This window comes from Drosophila subobscura, chromosome J, assembly GCF_008121235.1.
Source record: "Drosophila subobscura isolate 14011-0131.10 chromosome J, UCBerk_Dsub_1.0, whole genome shotgun sequence".
Lineage (NCBI taxonomy): Eukaryota > Metazoa > Arthropoda > Insecta > Diptera > Drosophilidae > Drosophila > Drosophila subobscura.
The window spans coordinates 411578-429663 of NC_048532.1; the positions used below are offsets into that span (position 1 = coordinate 411578).

An 18086-nucleotide genomic window follows, 5' to 3' on the forward strand; every position below is an offset into this window, starting at 1 on the left:
ATGAGAAAAACATGCATTTTCTAGATTGAGGCCACAAATAGTCAAGGATTGGCCCTGTGATTTGTTGATCGTCATGGCGAAGGCAAGACGAATCGGGAATTGAATTCGTTTAAACTCAAAGGGCATATCCGTTGGGATCATCGGAATCCTTGGAATAAGAACTTATTCATCTTTAAATTTTCCTTTAAGTATCGACGCGTGAATCACATTGCTCATCAGTTTTCTTATCACAAAACGCGTTCCATTACACAGTTTTGGTTGGTTTAAATTTCTAAGCATGATGACTACCGAGCCAACTTTAAGTTTTAGATTGTGCGGTGGTAAACCAGGCACATCCAAGGAGTTTAAAAATTCAGTTGGATAATTAGTGGCTTCTTCTTCGTTTGTTACACAGTCGATAGATTTGAATGAATACAGAGTACCTACGATTTGATTTTGAATTATAAGATTGAGGTCATCTACATCTTTATTTTTAGCGGCCAAAATTGCTCGCTCACTTAACCATTTAGTATTTTTGTGGTTAGCAATGATATCCGGGAATACTTTGTTGATAAGATCGTCTTTTGATGATACGAAATTGCAAAAATTTGGAGGAAATGAAATCAAACCGCTCGATTTGTCAACAGGAACACGGCCATTACCGATAGTCAGCAATTGCTTCGAGAAATCATCAGCAGATAGATCGTTCAACAATGCAACTCTCATATTTACAGACAGTTGAAGTTTCTTTACATATCGCCACAGATTTGATGCTTTGAGGCAAGCGTTTATTTCGTCTGAAGCAGTAGATCTTGGAATGACTGGTAGTGTTTGTCGGAAATCGGAAACATCTCGAGTCATTGCGCAGATCTTTTAATGTTCGGTCTAGTGCTTCCAATGCGCGTTTGTGCGCCATTGTGCATTCGTCCCATATGATGATTTTTGATGCTACTAAAACTTTGGCCATTGCGGAGTGTTTCGAAAGGTTACATGTCGGTTGTTCAGTAGTTTGAAGGTTTAATGGCAATTTTAACGCTGAGCGAGCCGTACGGCATCCGTCTAACAATATGGCCGCTATTCCAGAAGAAGCGGTTTGTACCGCAATTTCGGATCTCGCACATACAGTGGCCAAAATCAATGACATGAGGAATGTCTTCCCAGTTCCACCGGGGGCATCCATGTATCATAGACTTCCATCTGCTTAGGATTCAACAGAGGTACATTCGTTTGAACTGATTGGATTAGTTTATGTGGATCATATTCATGTTCACGTTCCAATTCTCTATTAAATGCGTCATTCATTCCGCGATCTGGCGCTGGCATTCCTAACCTAACTAACAAACTGCCGCACATGAGGTAACACATATCTTCGATCAAGAGCAAAGTCTGGTTATGGATCTCCTCATTCACCTCAAGATCGTAATTTCTTGAGCTGACGCGAATTCGATGCGAAATATCTTCGGACATGTTATCTTTGTTTTTGTTCCACAGGTCAAGTGGGTTCGATGGGAAGCATGTTGAAATGATGATAGCAAATAATGTGCGTATCTGACTTGGAGATGCAGAAATAATTGCTTCAGCGATTGTCGTGTCCCAATGAGTATCGTTTTCAAGCAAATTTAGCTCTTGACATGCTGCACGAAATGTGGGGCACACGATACCATTAACAGTTCGCAGTGATTCAAATGATGTTGGCCTTCGAACATTTGACTTGCGATATTCCGTTGCCTAATTGCATTACGGCTTAGCTGGGAAAGATTGGATCTTCTAGGACGCGGCATTGTTATTAAAATGATTATTACAAAATTAAACAAATAAATAAAACAAATATTAAATACAAATACAAATGAAAAACAATTGAACAAATGAGCTTTTTAGACAAATTTCTGAACACACACATGATGTCTTCAGAAAAAAATAAAGTTTTGACTTTAAGGTCGCAACAAACAGGCCAAAGGTTGTTTTTAATACGTATTCTGGTACTCGCGACGGAAACAAATCAAAAACCATGGCAATCGGTCCAGCCGTTCTCGAGTTATATGTAAGTGTTGCACAAAAAACGACTTTCTTTTATATATATGGATAATACTCAAATGTATGGACAACGACCGTCCTGGTTTCTTTCCTGCAGATATGGGTTTAATCAAAGTTGTCGTCGCTTATTTCGTTGATTGTCCTCCTCCTCCGATCTTGCAAGAGCCGCCAGTCTCACTAAAATAATCTCCTGCATGGATCCATTTTGCATTCATTGTTTTATTCACACATTTTCAAAAAGGTAAACAAAACAACACAGCTGCCTGAGAAGTGTAACCGTACGGAATGCGGTTTTCACCTCTGGTCACACTCTGCGGCTAGCAAAATATATTGCAAATTTTGCTTGCAAGTTTTTGTTTCGATCTGAGTACTAGGCTTAACGGACAGATCTATTTTCACGCGACTACGTTGGCACTCTATTCGGCGGGGTCAGTTGGTGTCATATTTGGCCATCGCGAGTTCCTCCCTTCCTTGAGCGTTCAAACTGTTGAGCGCTCTGTTGCAGTCGAAGGAAATCGATCGGCAAAATACTGGATGTAGAAGTATTTTTTTGGAAGTTGGCAGGGCGATAGTCGAAGGGGCAAGGTGATAGATTTAGCCGGTGAGAGAGAGAGAGAGAAGGGAAATCGAAGAGAGGCTCGAAAAGATTGCGGGATCCACGAGCCAGCTCACCCACACCCTGAAAGAAATGCCATGCCATGCCCTTGAACCAAGTTCAAGAGAAGAGATGGGATCAGCTGCAGTGAGAGGGACTGTATAGGGCAGCTACGCTGAGCGTGCAGTTAGTAGAACATAAACATCGGCAGCGTTAGAGCGTTTTTGTGTGTGACCGCGGAACAGAAAATCGGGACCAAATCGGGAAGAAGAAAAACAGACTGACGGGCCGGACAATCCAGAGAATTTTAACCGAATCCAAGCAAAACGGTTACTATTGGAAAACTCTTACGGAAAATATAGAACAGGCTGGCCTCCTTGGATTTGGGTTGAAATTGGACCACAACGGCGAGATGGGGGAAGGCCGCTGCACATGAAAAGGAGATTCGAGTATTCTGAGTCGGATCTCAGGTAGGGTACGTAGGAGGTAGACCATCGGCACCTCAGACTTGTCCGCGTCTGTGTCGTAGAGATGTTTGTCCGTTAGATGTAGAGAAAAGTCCTTTGCATTTTTGTTCGAATTGTCGTTTTGTTTTGGTATTTGTTCGAGATGTCCGAACAGTTGGTTTGTTGTGCGACCTGGGGGCCTGGGAAAAACTCGGCCCTGGGATGACTGGCTAGTCGGCCTTGCCCCAACACCAAAACAGGTTCGTAACAGCTCCCATTACAAAAAATTCGGTTCCACTCTTCCGCACTCTCTCGTCCCACCCAAAGTAAGGATTTCTACTCCATGTTCATTGTTCTCTTCAAATATTCCAATATAATTCTTTATTTATTTAATTTTATAAATCTACTTAATTCCTATAACATTTTCACCTCGACTGACTATTACCTTGCGAAATAAATAAATACTAACATAAAAATACTGACATCAAAAGAAAATTCGCACGGATTCTATTTTTTCGCCCAAGGTGGCATCTCCAATTTAAGGTAAACAAACACGGCTGTAATCTATATATTTACAAAAGAAAGTCGTATTTGGTTCAACACTTATAACTCGAGAACGGCTGGACCGATTGCCATGGTTTTTGATTTGTTGGATTTGTTTCCGTCGCGAGTAGCAGAATACATATTAAAAACAACTTATGGCCTGTTTGTTGCGGCCTTAAAGCCAAAACTTTATTTTTTTCTGAAGACATCATGTGTGTGTTCAGAAATTTGTCTAAAAAGTTCAATTGTTCATTTGTTTTTCATTTGTATTTGTTTATTCATATTTAATATTTGTTTTATTTGTTTAATTTTGCATTAATAACAATTCCGCGTCCTAGAAGATCTAATCTTTCCCAGCGAAGCCGTAATGCAATTAGGCAACGGAATATCGCGAGTCAATTATTTGAAATTGCACGAGAACAGCGACGCGTTAATATGGAGGTAAGAAGGGCCTTAATTCGTGCTTCTCAAACATAACATGTGCTCCCTGCTTTATGGCGAACCACTAGAATCACGGCATTTTCTAGCGAACACTCAAAAATACAATGTCTGTTTCCAAATGACTTCATTTGGGGCGGAAATTATCGAAGAACACAGATATAATCCGACATTTAAGGTAATCCTTTCTATATATATAAAAGAAAGTCTTACTATACCTATGGTTTTGACTTTACAGATTCAAGGCCAGATTTACCATCGCATTGGATCATTGCAACCTATAGAAGATGCACAGCATAAATTCTTGAAAATATACTTCATGGGCAATATGGAAGAACAACTTGACAGGCGTCAAGGGATCAACACAGCTACGAAGAGAGCAATTCTCCAAGATCTGCAGCAAATGCTTCATGAGCATCATGCATTGGTCAGGCTGTTCAAGACTGCATTAGAGCGCATGCCAAGTGATTGCAATTCGGTCAAGTCGATTAAATACATTTGCAAATATGTCACGAAAGGGAGCGACATGGCGGTTTTTGGTATCCAAACATCCAATACCAACGATGAAATCACGCGCTATCAAGTTGGTACTTTTTTGTTTCTATCTATATAAACATATTATTTTGTATCATTGTTTTACGTTCGTCAAAGCCTAAATTAGTTCAGCTAAAAAGAAACACGACATTCATTGACTGTTAGGCGTTGCGAAGTTCGCCGGGTCAGCTAGTATAAATTTAAATGCAAGTTTAAATCGTTAACTTAAACTAAAAAGAGCGCTTTTGTAGTAGTCATTGCATTGTACGTGTATAAATTGGAAAACGGGTGTGTCGTTCGGGTGGGGGAAAATAGACTCCGCTTACATTGATGAACTAAACGGAACTTAACGGAAAACTATTCTAAAATATTGTTTTTTGTTGTTCTTCTTTTTGTTTTATTTATTTTAATTTTATTTCATGTGATTCGATTTGTTTTGTGGAATATTAAGTCAAACGAAAATATATGTGATAAGTGTGAATTGACTAAGTGTTCCGGGAATAAATATGTATATAAAGTGCGAATGAGGCTGGAGTGAATGATTGGGTCTGTGTATGTGTATGTGTATGTGGAATGGAGCTTGTTGGGCGCAGTGTATTATTATTCAAATTAAAATATTTTATCATATTGGTGTTAATATTTGTTTCTACGTTCTATTTTAATACATGCGGGTTTATGGTGTGAAGTGACTCCTTCGAAGAAGAGTGTGAATGAGAGAATGTACAAAAAACAAATATAAGCTGCGGGACGGGGTGGGTTTAGCCACTGCAAATTAATTTCCTCATTCTGACTATAATATTGGTCCAATCGGATCCCAATTTGGTGATCTGATAGATATGGTCATTCCCTACGGAATGGCTTCCGCGGTGGCGGAAGGGGGCGGGGCTCATTTTTGAAATACACTTGTAACAGTGTGAGCATACAGAAGTCTGGATGCAAAATTTGGTGGCTCTAGCTCTTATGGTCTCTGAGATCCAGGCGCTCATAAGGACGGACGGACGGACGGACAGACAGACATGGCTCAATCGACTCGGCTATTGATGCTGATCAAGAATATATATACTTTATGGGATCGGGAACTTTTCCTTCTGTGCGTTACATACAACCGTTATTCCTCACAAATACAATATACCCTATTTACTCTTCGAGTACCGGGTATAAAAACGCACTTCCGTAGAGAATTAATATATGTATGTATATGTATGTATGTACATACATATGTACATACATATGTACATACATATGTACATACATATGTACATACATATGTACATACATATGTACATACATATGTACATACATATGTACATACATATGTACATACATATGTACATACAAATGTACGTATGTACATATGAAATTATCAGATCCCCGCATTGGGATTAGATTGGATCATTGCAGTGGCTACCCCCACCCCATCCAGGGGCTCTCGCTCTCACTCGCCCTCGCTCGCTCTCACACTCTGCCTCTTGAAGTGTGTGTCACTGGGGTAGGGGATAACGAGCTAAAATAACGTGTTGGCGGGAGAAGTGATGTATGTAGATGTACATATGTACATATATGACAGATGTAGAAAATATGTTAAATATAAAATTCGAAAAAAACCACTAAGGTTCAAATACTCTGACTGAGTACTGGGTATAAAAGTTGTAACGCGTACGAAGGCTCATTTTAGAGGTAGCTCTTTTTTTCCTAAAGTGCCTTAAGTGTCTTACATCTGATTTTAATAAACTTTTTTAATGCATCTATACCTAAACACTTTGTGGTTTTAGCTTACCGTCTGGGAAATACTACGCTTTTAAATGAAAAACGATGATTTTTGTATGGTATTTTTTACGAAATTTTGAATTTAAAAACTCAGGAATTGTATACAGGGTCATTAATTTGGCGTTTCTTAAGGTATTGCTTATGTGGAGTCGGCTGAGCTAAACTTTGTTGACCATTTTCATTTTTGCAATTTTTAGCTGCATTAAGTAGCTTTTCAGAATGTCAGTGTTCTTTACAACCAAATCTAAGATACAAGTTAAATCAAACCGCTATCTCTAAAAAAATCATTAACACAAAAACTGTAATTAAAAATACTAAAAAGTGGGTTTCGATGCCAGAAAAGGACAATTAAGATGCTTTTAATTACCATCGACACTAAACATAAACATGTACCTTCAGTTTTATATGAATATACTCCTCGAAAAATCAATATTTCATGCTGAAAAGGCGATTTTCAGTACAACATTTTTGGCAAGTAATGACGGTTTCTAGTAAATACTCAATTCTCAGTATTTTCAATCCAAGAATGCTTTGGACATTTAAAAATGGCTCCGAAATTTAATTTGTCAATTGATCCGATAAAAAAACAGCAAATGAAGGTATGAGTGTTCCAAATAGACAAATGGCACGAAGTTTTTAGAAAAAACCATTTCTGACAAAATTGTCCTCCAATTTACTCTTTGAAAACCGGTTAGCACAACTTGGCTTGTCAGCCTTTACTACGACATTCTGGGCGCACATTGTTTGGGCAGCCAAAATATCGCAGCTGCCTTGCGTGTCCACGCTTAACATTTGAAAAATTTTTCAGCTTATGTACGTTACTTCTTAATGTTTATTGCATCTGTGCCTAAATTAATATGTATAACAACCGAACACGCTCGCAATACAAACAAAGTTACTACCGTCAAAGACTTGGGTAACATAATCATCTGAGAGTAGATCCCATATAGCACGAGCCCCATAGAAACAGCCACCACCATTCTGCTGATAGAGCATTACGTTGACCACGTGCTTGTAACGTGGGTACTGACCCTGTCCCTTCATCTTCATATTGATATCGTCGGCTATTTCGCGGGTCCACTTGACAGCATCTGCAGCAGCATACGTTTTATTAGTCAGTCTCTCCGTAAGCACTCGTTGCAGTATGTAGCGTATGTATGGACAAGGAAACTTGTTGCCAAAAGCAGGCCCCATATTGTAGCCACTGAAAATAGTCACGTCCTTTGCAGGTCTTATCTCATCGTGTATTGCACATCCACCAGCTGAATCAGCTTGTTCAACGATAATTGACGCATTGGGAGACGCATCGGGGTTGTCCTCGGTCAAAACGTCTCCACTTCCCTGAGACTCCTGTGTCTGTTCCTCCCATTTGTTTTCTGTCACACTGCCAGTCTTGGGCCTATTCTGCGACATTTTTGTTTTTATTGTAAGATTTCTCTTCGGATGATTTCGGATCGAATTAAATCGGTGTTGAAAGTTTCTTTTCGACGATAGTATCCGATCATTGGCGACTGAAAGATACGTCTAAGAGTCCTGGCCTTGTATGTTAAAAAGGTTATATAAAACTGGTTATAACAAGGTTATTTTGAAACTGGAGAAAATTACCATGTATAATACCGAATTGTTAAAATGTTTGATTTCAAATGGTTTTAAAACCTTGATCATGATGGGTATGATGATTAGTAAAAATGCATTTGGCTGCAAGTTTTTCGGTATTTTCGATACTACAAAATTGTGAATGGCAATGCTCCTCAATGCTTTTTTTAATCCCGGTACTCGAAGAGTAAATAGAGTTTATTGTATTTGTGGGTAACAAATAGCACACATAAGGAAGCGTTTCCGACCCACAAAGTATATACATATATTCTTGATGAGTATCAATAGCCGAGGTGATCTAGATATGTCCGTCCGTCAGTCCTTATGAGCGCCTAGTGATCAGAGACCGTAAGGGATATGGCAAGCAACTTTTGCATCCAGACTTCTGTATGCTTACACTGTTACAAGTGTATTTCTAAATTTCGACCCGCCCCATTCTGCCCCAAACAAAGGGCTATAGCATTCTGTGGCATCCACAATTTTGAAGATAAAAGAAAACTAAAAATGCCATTCCATAGGGAATGACTATATGACAGTGGCTATCCCCACCCCGCCCAGCAGTTTTATTTTTATTATTTGCACATTTTCTCATTCCAAACTCTGCTTCGTGTAGTGTGCTTCTCTAGGGGAGGGGGGCGAGCTAAAAAATCTTTTTGGCGTAAGAAGAGGTGTAGAGGTAGATAAAATGTGTAGAAAAAATGTAAAATGTCTAATGTAAAATTCGACAAACAAATTTTTCTTTTTTTTCTCTCTCTTTTTATTTACAACTAGCTGACCCGGCGAACTTTGCACCGCCTAACAGTCAATGAATGTCGTGTTACTTTTTAGCTGAACTAATTTAGGCTTTGATAAAAGTAAAACAATGATACAAAATGTTTATATAGATAGAAACAAAAAAGTACCAACTTGATAGCGCGTGATTTCATCGTTGGTATTGGATGTTTGGATACCAAAAACCGCCATGTCGCTCCCTTTCGTGACATATTTGCAAATGTATTTAGTTGACTTGACCGAATTGCAATCACTTGGCATGCGCTCTAAAGCAGTCTTGAACAGCCTGACCAATGCATGATGTTCATGAAGCATTTGCTGCAGATCTTGGAGAATTGCTCTCTTCGTAGCTGTGTTGATCCCTTGACGCCTGTCAAGTTCTTCTTGTTCCATATTGCCCATGAAGTATATTTTCAAGAATTTATGCTGTGCATCTTCTATAGGTTGCAATGATCCAATGCGATGGTAATAGGATTTTCATTCAAGCCTTTTGTGGTAAATGACATTCTTTGTTTTTTGGTCAGGCGCAAGAACAAATAAAGCGGATGGTTTGCCGACACGTAAGCATGCCACGTACAATTGACCATGAGAAAAACATGCATTTTCTAGATTGAGGCCACAAATAGTCAAGGATTGGCCCTGTGATTTGTTGATCGTCATGGCGAAGGCAAGACGAATCGGGAATTGAATTCGTTTAAACTCAAAGGGCATATCCGTTGGGATCATCGGAATCCTTGGAATAAGAACTTCCTCATCTTTAAATTTTCCTTTAAGTATCGACGCGTGAATCACATTGCTCATCAGTTTTCTTATCACAAAACGCGTTCCATTACACAGTTTTGGTTGGTTTAAATTTCTAAGCATGATGACTACCGAGCCAACTTTAAGTTTTAGATTGTGCGGTGGTAAACCAGGCACATCCAAGGAGTTTAAAAATTCAGTTGGATAATTAGTGGCTTCTTCTTCGTTTGTTACACAGTCGATAGATTTGAATGAATACAGAGTACCTACGATTTGATTTTGAATTATAAGATTGAGGTCATCTACATCTTTATTTTTAGCGGCCAAAATTGCTCGCTCACTTAACCATTTAGTATTTTTGTGGTTAGCAATGATATCCGGGAATACTTTGTTGATAAAATCGTCTTTTGATGATACGAAATTGCAAAAATTTGGAGGAAATGAAATCAAACCGCTCGATTTGTCAACAGGAACACGGCCATTACCGATAGTCAGCAATTGCTTCGAGAAATCATCAGCAGATAGATCGTTCAACAATGCAACTCTCATATTTACAGACAGTTGAAGTTTCTTTACATATCGCCACAGATTTGATGCTTTGAGGCAAGCGTTTATTTCGTCTGAAGCAGTAGATCTTGGAATGACTGGTAGTGTTTGTCGGAAATCGGAAACATCTCGAGTCATTGCGCAGATCTTTTAATGTTCGGTCTAGTGCTTCCAATGCGCGTTTGTGCGCCATTGTGCATTCGTCCCATATGATGATTTTTGATGCTACTAAAACTTTGGCCATTGCGGAGTGTTTCGAAAGGTTACATGTCGGTTGTTCAGTAGTTTGAAGGTTTAATGGCAATTTTAACGCTGAGCGAGCCGTACGGCATCCGTCTAACAATGTGGCCGCTATTCCAGAAGAAGCAATTGCTACCGCAATGACATGAGGAATGTCTTCCCAGTTCCACCGGGGCCATCCAAAAAAAATAGGCCGCCATTTCCATCATCAATTGCATTAATCAGTGTATCATAGACTTCCCTCTGCTTAGGATTCAACAGAGGTACATTCGTTTGAACTGATTGGATTAGTTCATGTGCATCATATTCACGTTCACGTTCCAATTCTCTATTCAATTCGTCATTCATTCCGCGATCTGGCGCTGGCATTCCTAACCTAACTAACAAACTGCCGCACATGAGGTAACACATATGTATCTTCGATCAAGAGCAAAGTCTGGTTACGCCATAAAGCAGGGAGCACAATGGCTCTGGTGGCGGGACCAATAATGGCAATTTCACTTTACCACTAAGGCAGCACAAACCAGGCGTTTCACCAGCAAACTTCAATGCTCCAAAATGCTGGCAAACAACGTCCATTGGACCAATGCAAACTAAACGATGCAAGCTGTAGTCGATGGTGCAATCATACAGAAACGCTGCTCGATTCAAATCAATACTTGAACCATTTCTTCTTGCACTTCGAAAATTATTCCTCTGTTCATCTGTACGATAAGCTCGACGATTTCTCTCTCTTTGCTCTTGTGTTTGAGAAGCACGAAGTAAGGCCCTTCTTTGCTCCATACTAACGCGGCGCTGTTCTCTTGCAATTTCTCGTTCTCCATAAGATAATTGACTCGCGATATTCCGTTGCCTAATTGCATTACGGCTTCGCTGGGAAAGATTAGATCTTCTAGGACTTGGCATTGTTATTAAAATGATTAATACAAAATTAAACAAATAAATAAAACAACACACATGATGTCTTCAGAAAAAAATAAATTTTTTGCTTTAAGGCCGCAACAAACAGGCCATAAGTTGTTTTTAATATGTATTCTGCTACTCGGGGCGGAAACAAATCCAACAAATCAAAAACCATGGCAATCGGTCCAGCCGTTCTCGAGTTATAAGTATTGTAACAAATACGACTTTCTTTTAATAATATAGATCTGTTCGTTTAAACAATAAGTAAATTGTGTAATTAATATTTCCGCTATATTATTTTCCTGCTATTATATATAACATCTTTTCTGTTTATTGGATTTATCTGTCAGGGAGATCGAGAATGTGGTATCTCTTCAGTCTTCTTACTGTTAAGCTATTGTCTAATAGACTTAAGGCTAAATTATTTTCGTGGTTGTGGAGTCTGTCGATGTATTTCCCACTAGTTTTTTTTATTTCTTCTTTGATGGTTGGAATATTAAGATCTTTGTGGATATTTGCATTAGAAAGGAAGCATTGACGATGTGTCGCAAAGTTTTTGATTGGTAACGCTGAAGTATCTCAATATTTGAATTGCTAGCAGTCCCCCAGAGCTGTATAGCGTAGGTCCAAACAGCCTTCAGTATGGAGTTGTAGAGGCGAATTTTGTTTTCCAAAGTGGTTTCTGATTTTCGACTTATCAACCAGGACAATTTTAGTGTTTTAAGTCTGAGTTGTTGACATTTTGCTTTAATGTGGTTTTTCCATGTTAATCTGCGGTCGAGATGCAAGCCGAGATACTTCACACAGGTACTTTGTGGAATTAGTTAAGTGTAACATTTTGGAACCTGGTCTTAATGAAAACGTTATTTGGACGGATTTCAGGGAGTTGATTCTAATTTTCCATCGAAGAAGACAGTCTTCAATTAGGCTTAGCTCACTCTGCAGGAGTTCGGTAGCTTCATTTAGTCTCTCAAGTAGTCATGAAGTCTCTCTCAATGACAAAAAAATAAGGTACATTTACTAGCTGAGTACATAAAAGTTGCGACGCGTAAAAAGCGGCTCAAACGTCCCTTCCCGTTTAGTAGAAGTGGTTGGGTAGATCTTTTGACTATGTAAAGAAGTCGACAACATTTTGTAAATCTCCAAAACCGCGTTGAGGTGACTGAAATTTATGTATTGAAAAAGTGTTGAGAGATGTAGTCTACCTACAGTTCCTACAGTTTATTTTGCAAGAACATTTTTATGGTATATTTACATTTAGTCGAATTCAAGAATTTTGTATCACTATTAACCCAACACTAAGGGATTAACGCCTAACAACAATTTCAAGCCTGTAGGATATGCGATATTTTCGGTTTGAGAATGACGGTGCTTCACTATTTTTTCCCGGCCCATTCCAGAGTTAAGGTCCGAGGGGCAACTCCTGTTCTTTATCTTTTTCTCGCTCACAGTCACAGTTCCGAAATGAGTCCACAAAGTTGTCCAGAGTATTTTGAAAGTTATGAAAGGGTTCAATAGCAATACACGAACCTTTCCGCTGGGAAAAATCCTCGATAGCCACTTGGGCATGGTAGATGCAGTCGCTGGCATGGCCCAATGATTTCTTGAGATTGTGAATCTGCTTCTTTTTTATTGAGTGAATTTGCATGAACCGGGAACAGAGCGTCTCGACGCGTCGCTGCTCGTTGCGGTACTCATCGAAGAGATGGTCGTATTTGGCTTGAAGTTGCTCCGTCTCGCATTTAAGAAGTCTATGGTCCTTTTCCTTTCTGGCAAGCTGTCGGCGACTCTGGCGATGAGAAACAGAAAGCTCATCATAGCTGTGGGACACAACGATCACTTGGGATAGTGGATGTATTCAGGCTTAACATACCGTTGTTGCATGAGCAGTGGACTAATAGACTCATATAGATTTCCAATGGACTTCACATGGTACCCACTTGGCGTCCTCTCCTCCGAGTCGCTCTCGCCCGAGGTTTCCATGCCGCGGAGCAGCTGCACCAGTCGGCTATTGCGCTGCTTCTCTGTGTCCAGGGAGAAGTAGAGCTCCTGTATTCTGTCTGATTGTCGCTCTAGGGCCAAGCGCAGCTTGAATTCCTGCCTCTGATCCTCGTAGAACGTGTGCTGCAGCTCACTGACCTGATAGAGGATCTGCTCGATCATCTTTTTGAAGGGATGACGGCGCTGATTGAGCTTGCAAACTGAAAGGAGCAGGCGATCTTCACCAAAAGTGTTTTCGAGTTCGTCCTCGCTGGGGAAATTCGAAGGGGATTTGGAACTGCACGCGGAAGTAGAGTTTCGACATTGCTCAGACTTGGCTGGCTGCTGCTTCGTGGCACTCGAGGGGTCGAGCCCTAAGTTTTTGCGCAGACTCCTGACTATGGCACTCAGGTTCATACTGGGCACTTCGTTTTGCCACCTAACTTTGTGTGACTTTGGTATATGTCAGTGCGTGAATGTTGACTGTATCTGGTTTGTCAGCACGTGATGCCTGTGCCTACTTAGGCCAACACACACAAACAGTAAGGCTTTTCCCCTTCAGCTCACTTTCCATATGGTTCAGCACAACTTTTAAATTGGTTTCAGTTTTAACACCTCTGCCTCCAGTTTCCCGGACACTCAATCAAAGTTGACGTTTCTGAGGCTCCTTCTTGTAGGCTCCGCATATGTTTGACAGTCCATGCTCTCCTTCTCTTCCCACTTCCACTGTGCAGTGCGATTGTTAGTCGTGCGTAAATTGCCATTAGGCAAAAAGGGTTTTCCAAGACTTGATACACTCATACTTACTGCATTTTTATGCAAAAAGTTTTGCCGTCTTTTACTTTTTCTTTTCTGTTCGATTGAGCGAGGGAGAGCGACTTAAAGTTGCATGACCTTGATAGAGGTGGATCTCATGGGGGAGGTTTTCTCCAATATGAATATCTTAATGATATAAACTAACTATAGTCACAATAATGTCGAATGTTCAGAAAACTAATTGCATGTATGTAAAGTCCAGTGCGCCGAATGAACAAATGTAATCGATTATTCTAGATGCGAAGCACGGGAGACCCATTTCGTCATAAGAATACGATAAGATTGCATACAATTTATTTATTTAAATAATAAATGAGTTATTTTCATATGTATGTATGTAAGTATTACAATATGTATGAATTTACAAATAAGCTAGCTTGCATTTATTATTGGAATTGCTATTTATTATCTATTCATATTAATAATCTTATCTACATATATTATGTGTTAAGCAGCTCTCACAGTTGGGTTAGCTACTAAAGTTAACTGCATTGTCAAGCTTTTCCGAATCAACGAGCGCCATATATGTACATACATATGTACATACATACATATGTACATATGTATGTATGTATGGACTTGTGTTTTGACTCAAATAACTTTTTTATGTAATTTCCTGCTCTCAATGCATTTGCTTTCTAGCACGCTCTCTGTTCGCTCTCTTGCTCGCCAACTGTCTTTTGAAACAGTTGAGCTTCAACTGCGCTCGCGGCTGGTCGAAGAAATATACTGACGATGGCTCGCTTGATTGCTGGAGCTCGTGGAATCTTGCGTCGCTACCCATTTGTGACCAACAGTGCCATCTACGGAAGCCTGTATGTGGGGGCCGAGTTCTCGCAGCAGATTCTGTCCAAACGCTGGCTGGCGGTAAGCAATTGTGTCGCGGGCGGTATTGGGGAAAGGAGTGGAATTTCTAATAAGATTTATGTATGTGTCTTGTAGCCTGCGTCAGAGCGTGAGGAAATCGATTATGTAACGATAGGAAGATATGCAGTGATGGGTACCGCTGTCTATGCCCCAACATTATATGCTTGGTTTGTGTCCAATAGCATCTGAATTAGAATACGTGTGTACATAACAACCCCCACTACGTATTATCATATCATATTTACATGTGCATACTGTCCCATTTGTTCGGGACTTTATCAATTTATTTACTATTTGGAAAGCTTTTCAGCACGTTCATCATATGCTCTGCCTCTCTTTAGAGCACCACCCATCCAGCACCAGAGCACAAGCAATAATATTAATAATAAAAATTATTATTCATATTTTCATTCGCTTCTACAAGAAAATATTTTGTACATACATTTTGTATGTTTAATAATTGATTTCAATTTGAATTGCACGCGCGAACTTCTTGTGAATCGGCTCTGGTATATTACGGGTATTTAGGTATATTTTGCTATTTAAAGTTCGTTTTAGACGCTGAGTCTGAATCGCGTAGAGCTTTCATGTATGTGTGGACTCACGCTTTGTTCACGAGTTAAATCGTTTGGCATGAACGTGGATCTTAGGAAAGGGCAGAACGAGAGAGACATAGCCGAAAGCTCCGAGCGCATGACTTTGCGCAAATATCTAAACCGATTAAGTATTCTATGAATCATTGAGATTGTATGCGTTATGCGTGAAATGAGATTGTGAGCGTCACGCGTACACATGAATCTGCGATACAGACTCATCGTCTAAAAGAACCTTAAGATCAAATCCATCCATGGTGTTTTTATACCCGGTACTCGAAGAGTAAATAGGGTATATTGTATTTGTGCGAATAACGGTTGTATGTAACGCACAGAAGGAAACGTTTCCGACCCCATAAAGTATATATATATTTGTTCAGCATCAATAGCCGAGTCTATGTCTGTCTGTCTGTCTGTCTGTCCGTCTGTCCGTCCTGATGAGCGCCTAGTACTCAGAGACTATAAGAGCTAGAGCCACCAAATTTTGCATGCATACTTCTGTATGCTCACACTGTTACAAGTGTATTTCAAAAATGAGCCACGCCCCCTTCCGCCTCCGCAAAGGGCGAAAACCTCCCAAATCGACCTCCCAATTTTGAAGATAGCAGAAAACTAAAAACGCCATTCCGTAGGGAATGACTATATCTATCAGATCACCAAATTGGGATACGATTGGATCATTATTTTAGTCACAGTGAAGAAATTAATTTGCAGTGGCCAAACCCACCCCGTCCCGCAGCATTCACACTCTGCTTATGGCCTCTACCCCTGACAAGTCTCTGCCTATGCCTCTGCCTCTGCCGCAACTCTGCAGTGTGTGTCTATAGGGGAGGGTGGCGAGCTAAAGGAGCGTGTTGGCGTGAGCAGTGTTGTTGATGTAGATGACAGATGAAGAAAAAATGTAAAATTTGACAAATAACCGCTAAAGTGCAGATGTAGTACTGAGTGCCGGGTATAAAAGTTCTGACGCGTAAGAAGCGTCTCACACGTCCCTTCTCGTTTTTTCTCTCTTAAGCCAGACATACTCTACTCTCTCAGAAACTTTGATAATTTTGCATGTACATATGTACATATGTATGTATGTAGTACAGTCCACTGTATACCATGATCGAAATGTCTTTTGATTTTCTGCCCACTTTTTGCCTTCTGTACAAGTAGTTCTGGAATCAATTGGTTTGCTCTAGAACTCTTTTCAGTTGATGAGGCGTCTCAGCGCAAGCACTAAAATTAATAAGTACGTTTTTTTTGTGTCTCGTTTTTCTTGTTTTCTCGTTTCCAGTGCAGCTATCCGACTTGTAATAATTGTATGTACATATGTACATACATACATAATATATGTACATAAGTGGATAAATATGGAAAATCAGGTGAATCCACAATAAATCACTGAAACAGAACACAATTAAATGTTATTAATTTTATTAACACTGCACATGCACGCACATTTAGCATTTTGGTTCTTCTGAAAATATTGTACAATCCCTTAAAATAATTGAAATAATATGTTATTGTAAACCCCCGTTTTAGGTATAAATGGTTAGATAAAACCTTTCCTGGTACCACCAAGACCATCATTTTTAGGAAATTGGTCCTGGATCAATTTATACTAACGCCTTATCTATTGACAGTTTTTTATGCGGGTAAGCATAATTTTCCAAGGCAGGCAGCCAACGTGTGGTACGGTAGTGCACCCAATACTAGTGCATTACCTTTTTAAATAGTATTCAAAAGACTTATTATTAACTTTAATTAATGTATCTTTCAGGCATGTCCATCATGGAGGGCTCTGAGGATATTTTTCTGGAATTGCGAGAGAAGTTCCTGCCGACTTTTGTACGTTCTTGCATTTTCTGGCTGCCTGCTCAGGTTCTGAATTTTTCACTGGTTGCTCCACGCTTTCGTGTCATCTATATGGGCGTTTGCGGCTTGATTTGGGTTAATATTCTCTGCTGGATCAAGCGACAGAGTTTGTCCACAATAATATAAACAACTTCAAACGAAGTCACACCAAATAAAGACAGACCTGGAAACTACTGGGAATATTAGCCATGCTCTATGCATAGCTACATACATATGTACATACATACATACATATATGGAGCTATGTTTGTATGTGGTTTACCTGACTACCAATTTTTCGGAACGCCATTAATTAATACTTATGCTCCGCACATCTTGTTCAACTTTTTAGCCCCATATTTATGTTGGGATGGGTGTGTGCATAACTGTTTCCATCAACATTGAAAAATATGATTGGATCCAAAAAATAATAAATTTCAGTTTTTAATAATGAGAACAGAGGTATATTTCAGTTTGTCTGGACGTTGATATGCAATGACTGCACCATCAAGTGGCCAATGCGACACCAAGCCAAAGCCTGTTACGCGCGGAACCCAGCAGAACGCAGCCCTCCTCCCGCCCAACCGACCGAGGGGCGCTGCCGCATGACGCGCGGCGCGATTAACCGAACCGGTCGGGAGCATGCAGGAAAGATAGATGTTAGGCTAATATTCGAGGAAAATTAGAACTAAACACAACTAAACTAGAGCAACTATAGCTAAGCAAGCAAAATGATCAAAGTCCAAAATTAAATTAACTACGGGAGAGGTAGGCTAGTATAAGAGATTTAAGAAGAGGAAGGGAGTGAGTCGATAGAGGGAATTAGAATCCGAGCATAACACTCTAAAGGGCTCGTGC

General features: G+C 39.9%; 3 protein-coding genes across 5 annotated transcripts; 1 reads left to right on the plus strand and 2 right to left on the minus strand.

The window, feature by feature from the left end:
• Positions 1-1619: 1619 nt before the first annotated feature.
• On the plus strand, positions 1620-17682 carry LOC117895556 (mpv17-like protein). 3 transcript variants are annotated; one of them, XM_034803265.1, is made up of 4 exons: positions 1620-1624; positions 5285-5289; positions 16917-17029; positions 17155-17682. In XM_034803265.1, coding segments are annotated over exons 2-4 (336 nt in total). In that variant the 5' UTR covers positions 1620-1624; positions 5285-5287; the 3' UTR covers positions 17376-17682. The 3 variants fall into 3 exon arrangements, with proteins under 3 accessions (XP_034659156.1, XP_034659154.1, XP_034659155.1); XM_034803263.1 differs by lacking the exons at positions 1620-1624; positions 5285-5289 and adding exons at positions 14610-14796; positions 14872-14963; XM_034803264.1 differs by lacking the exons at positions 1620-1624; positions 5285-5289 and adding an exon at positions 14620-14796.
• LOC117895555 (tctex1 domain-containing protein 2) lies at positions 7151-7883 on the minus strand. Its single transcript, XM_034803261.1, has one exon. It carries the CDS (start codon positions 7747-7749, stop codon positions 7189-7191), a length of 561 nt encoding a protein of 186 aa, XP_034659152.1. The 5' UTR covers positions 7750-7883; the 3' UTR covers positions 7151-7188.
• Positions 12420-13665, minus strand: LOC117895550. Its single transcript, XM_034803253.1, has 2 exons — positions 13007-13665; positions 12420-12953 (listed from the first exon to the last, which is right to left on the minus strand). The coding sequence occupies exons 1-2, from the start codon at positions 13528-13530 to the stop codon at positions 12536-12538; spliced, it is 942 nt and encodes a 313-aa protein (XP_034659144.1). The 5' UTR covers positions 13531-13665; the 3' UTR covers positions 12420-12535.
• Positions 17683-18086: the final 404 nt, after the last annotated feature.

Excerpts from the sequence above, each read along its gene's own strand:
- LOC117895550 (XM_034803253.1), bottom strand. The coding sequence starts at position 13,530 with ATGAACCTGAGTGCCATAGTCAGGAGTCTGCGCAAAAACTTAGGGCTC. Across the intron at positions 12,954-13,006 it reads CCACTGCTCATGCAACAACG|CTATGATGAGCTTTCTGTTT; the intron begins GTATGTTAAGCC and ends TGTGTCCCACAG.
- LOC117895556 (XM_034803263.1), top strand. The coding sequence starts at position 14,665 with ATGGCTCGCTTGATTGCTGGAGCTCGTGGAATCTTGCGTCGCTACCCA. Across the intron at positions 14,964-16,916 it reads GCCCCAACATTATATGCTTG|GTATAAATGGTTAGATAAAA; the intron begins GTTTGTGTCCAA and ends CCCCCGTTTTAG. Across the intron at positions 17,030-17,154 it reads ATTGACAGTTTTTTATGCGG|GCATGTCCATCATGGAGGGC; the intron begins GTAAGCATAATT and ends TGTATCTTTCAG.
- LOC117895555 (XM_034803261.1), bottom strand. The coding sequence starts at position 7,749 with ATGTCGCAGAATAGGCCCAAGACTGGCAGTGTGACAGAAAACAAATGG.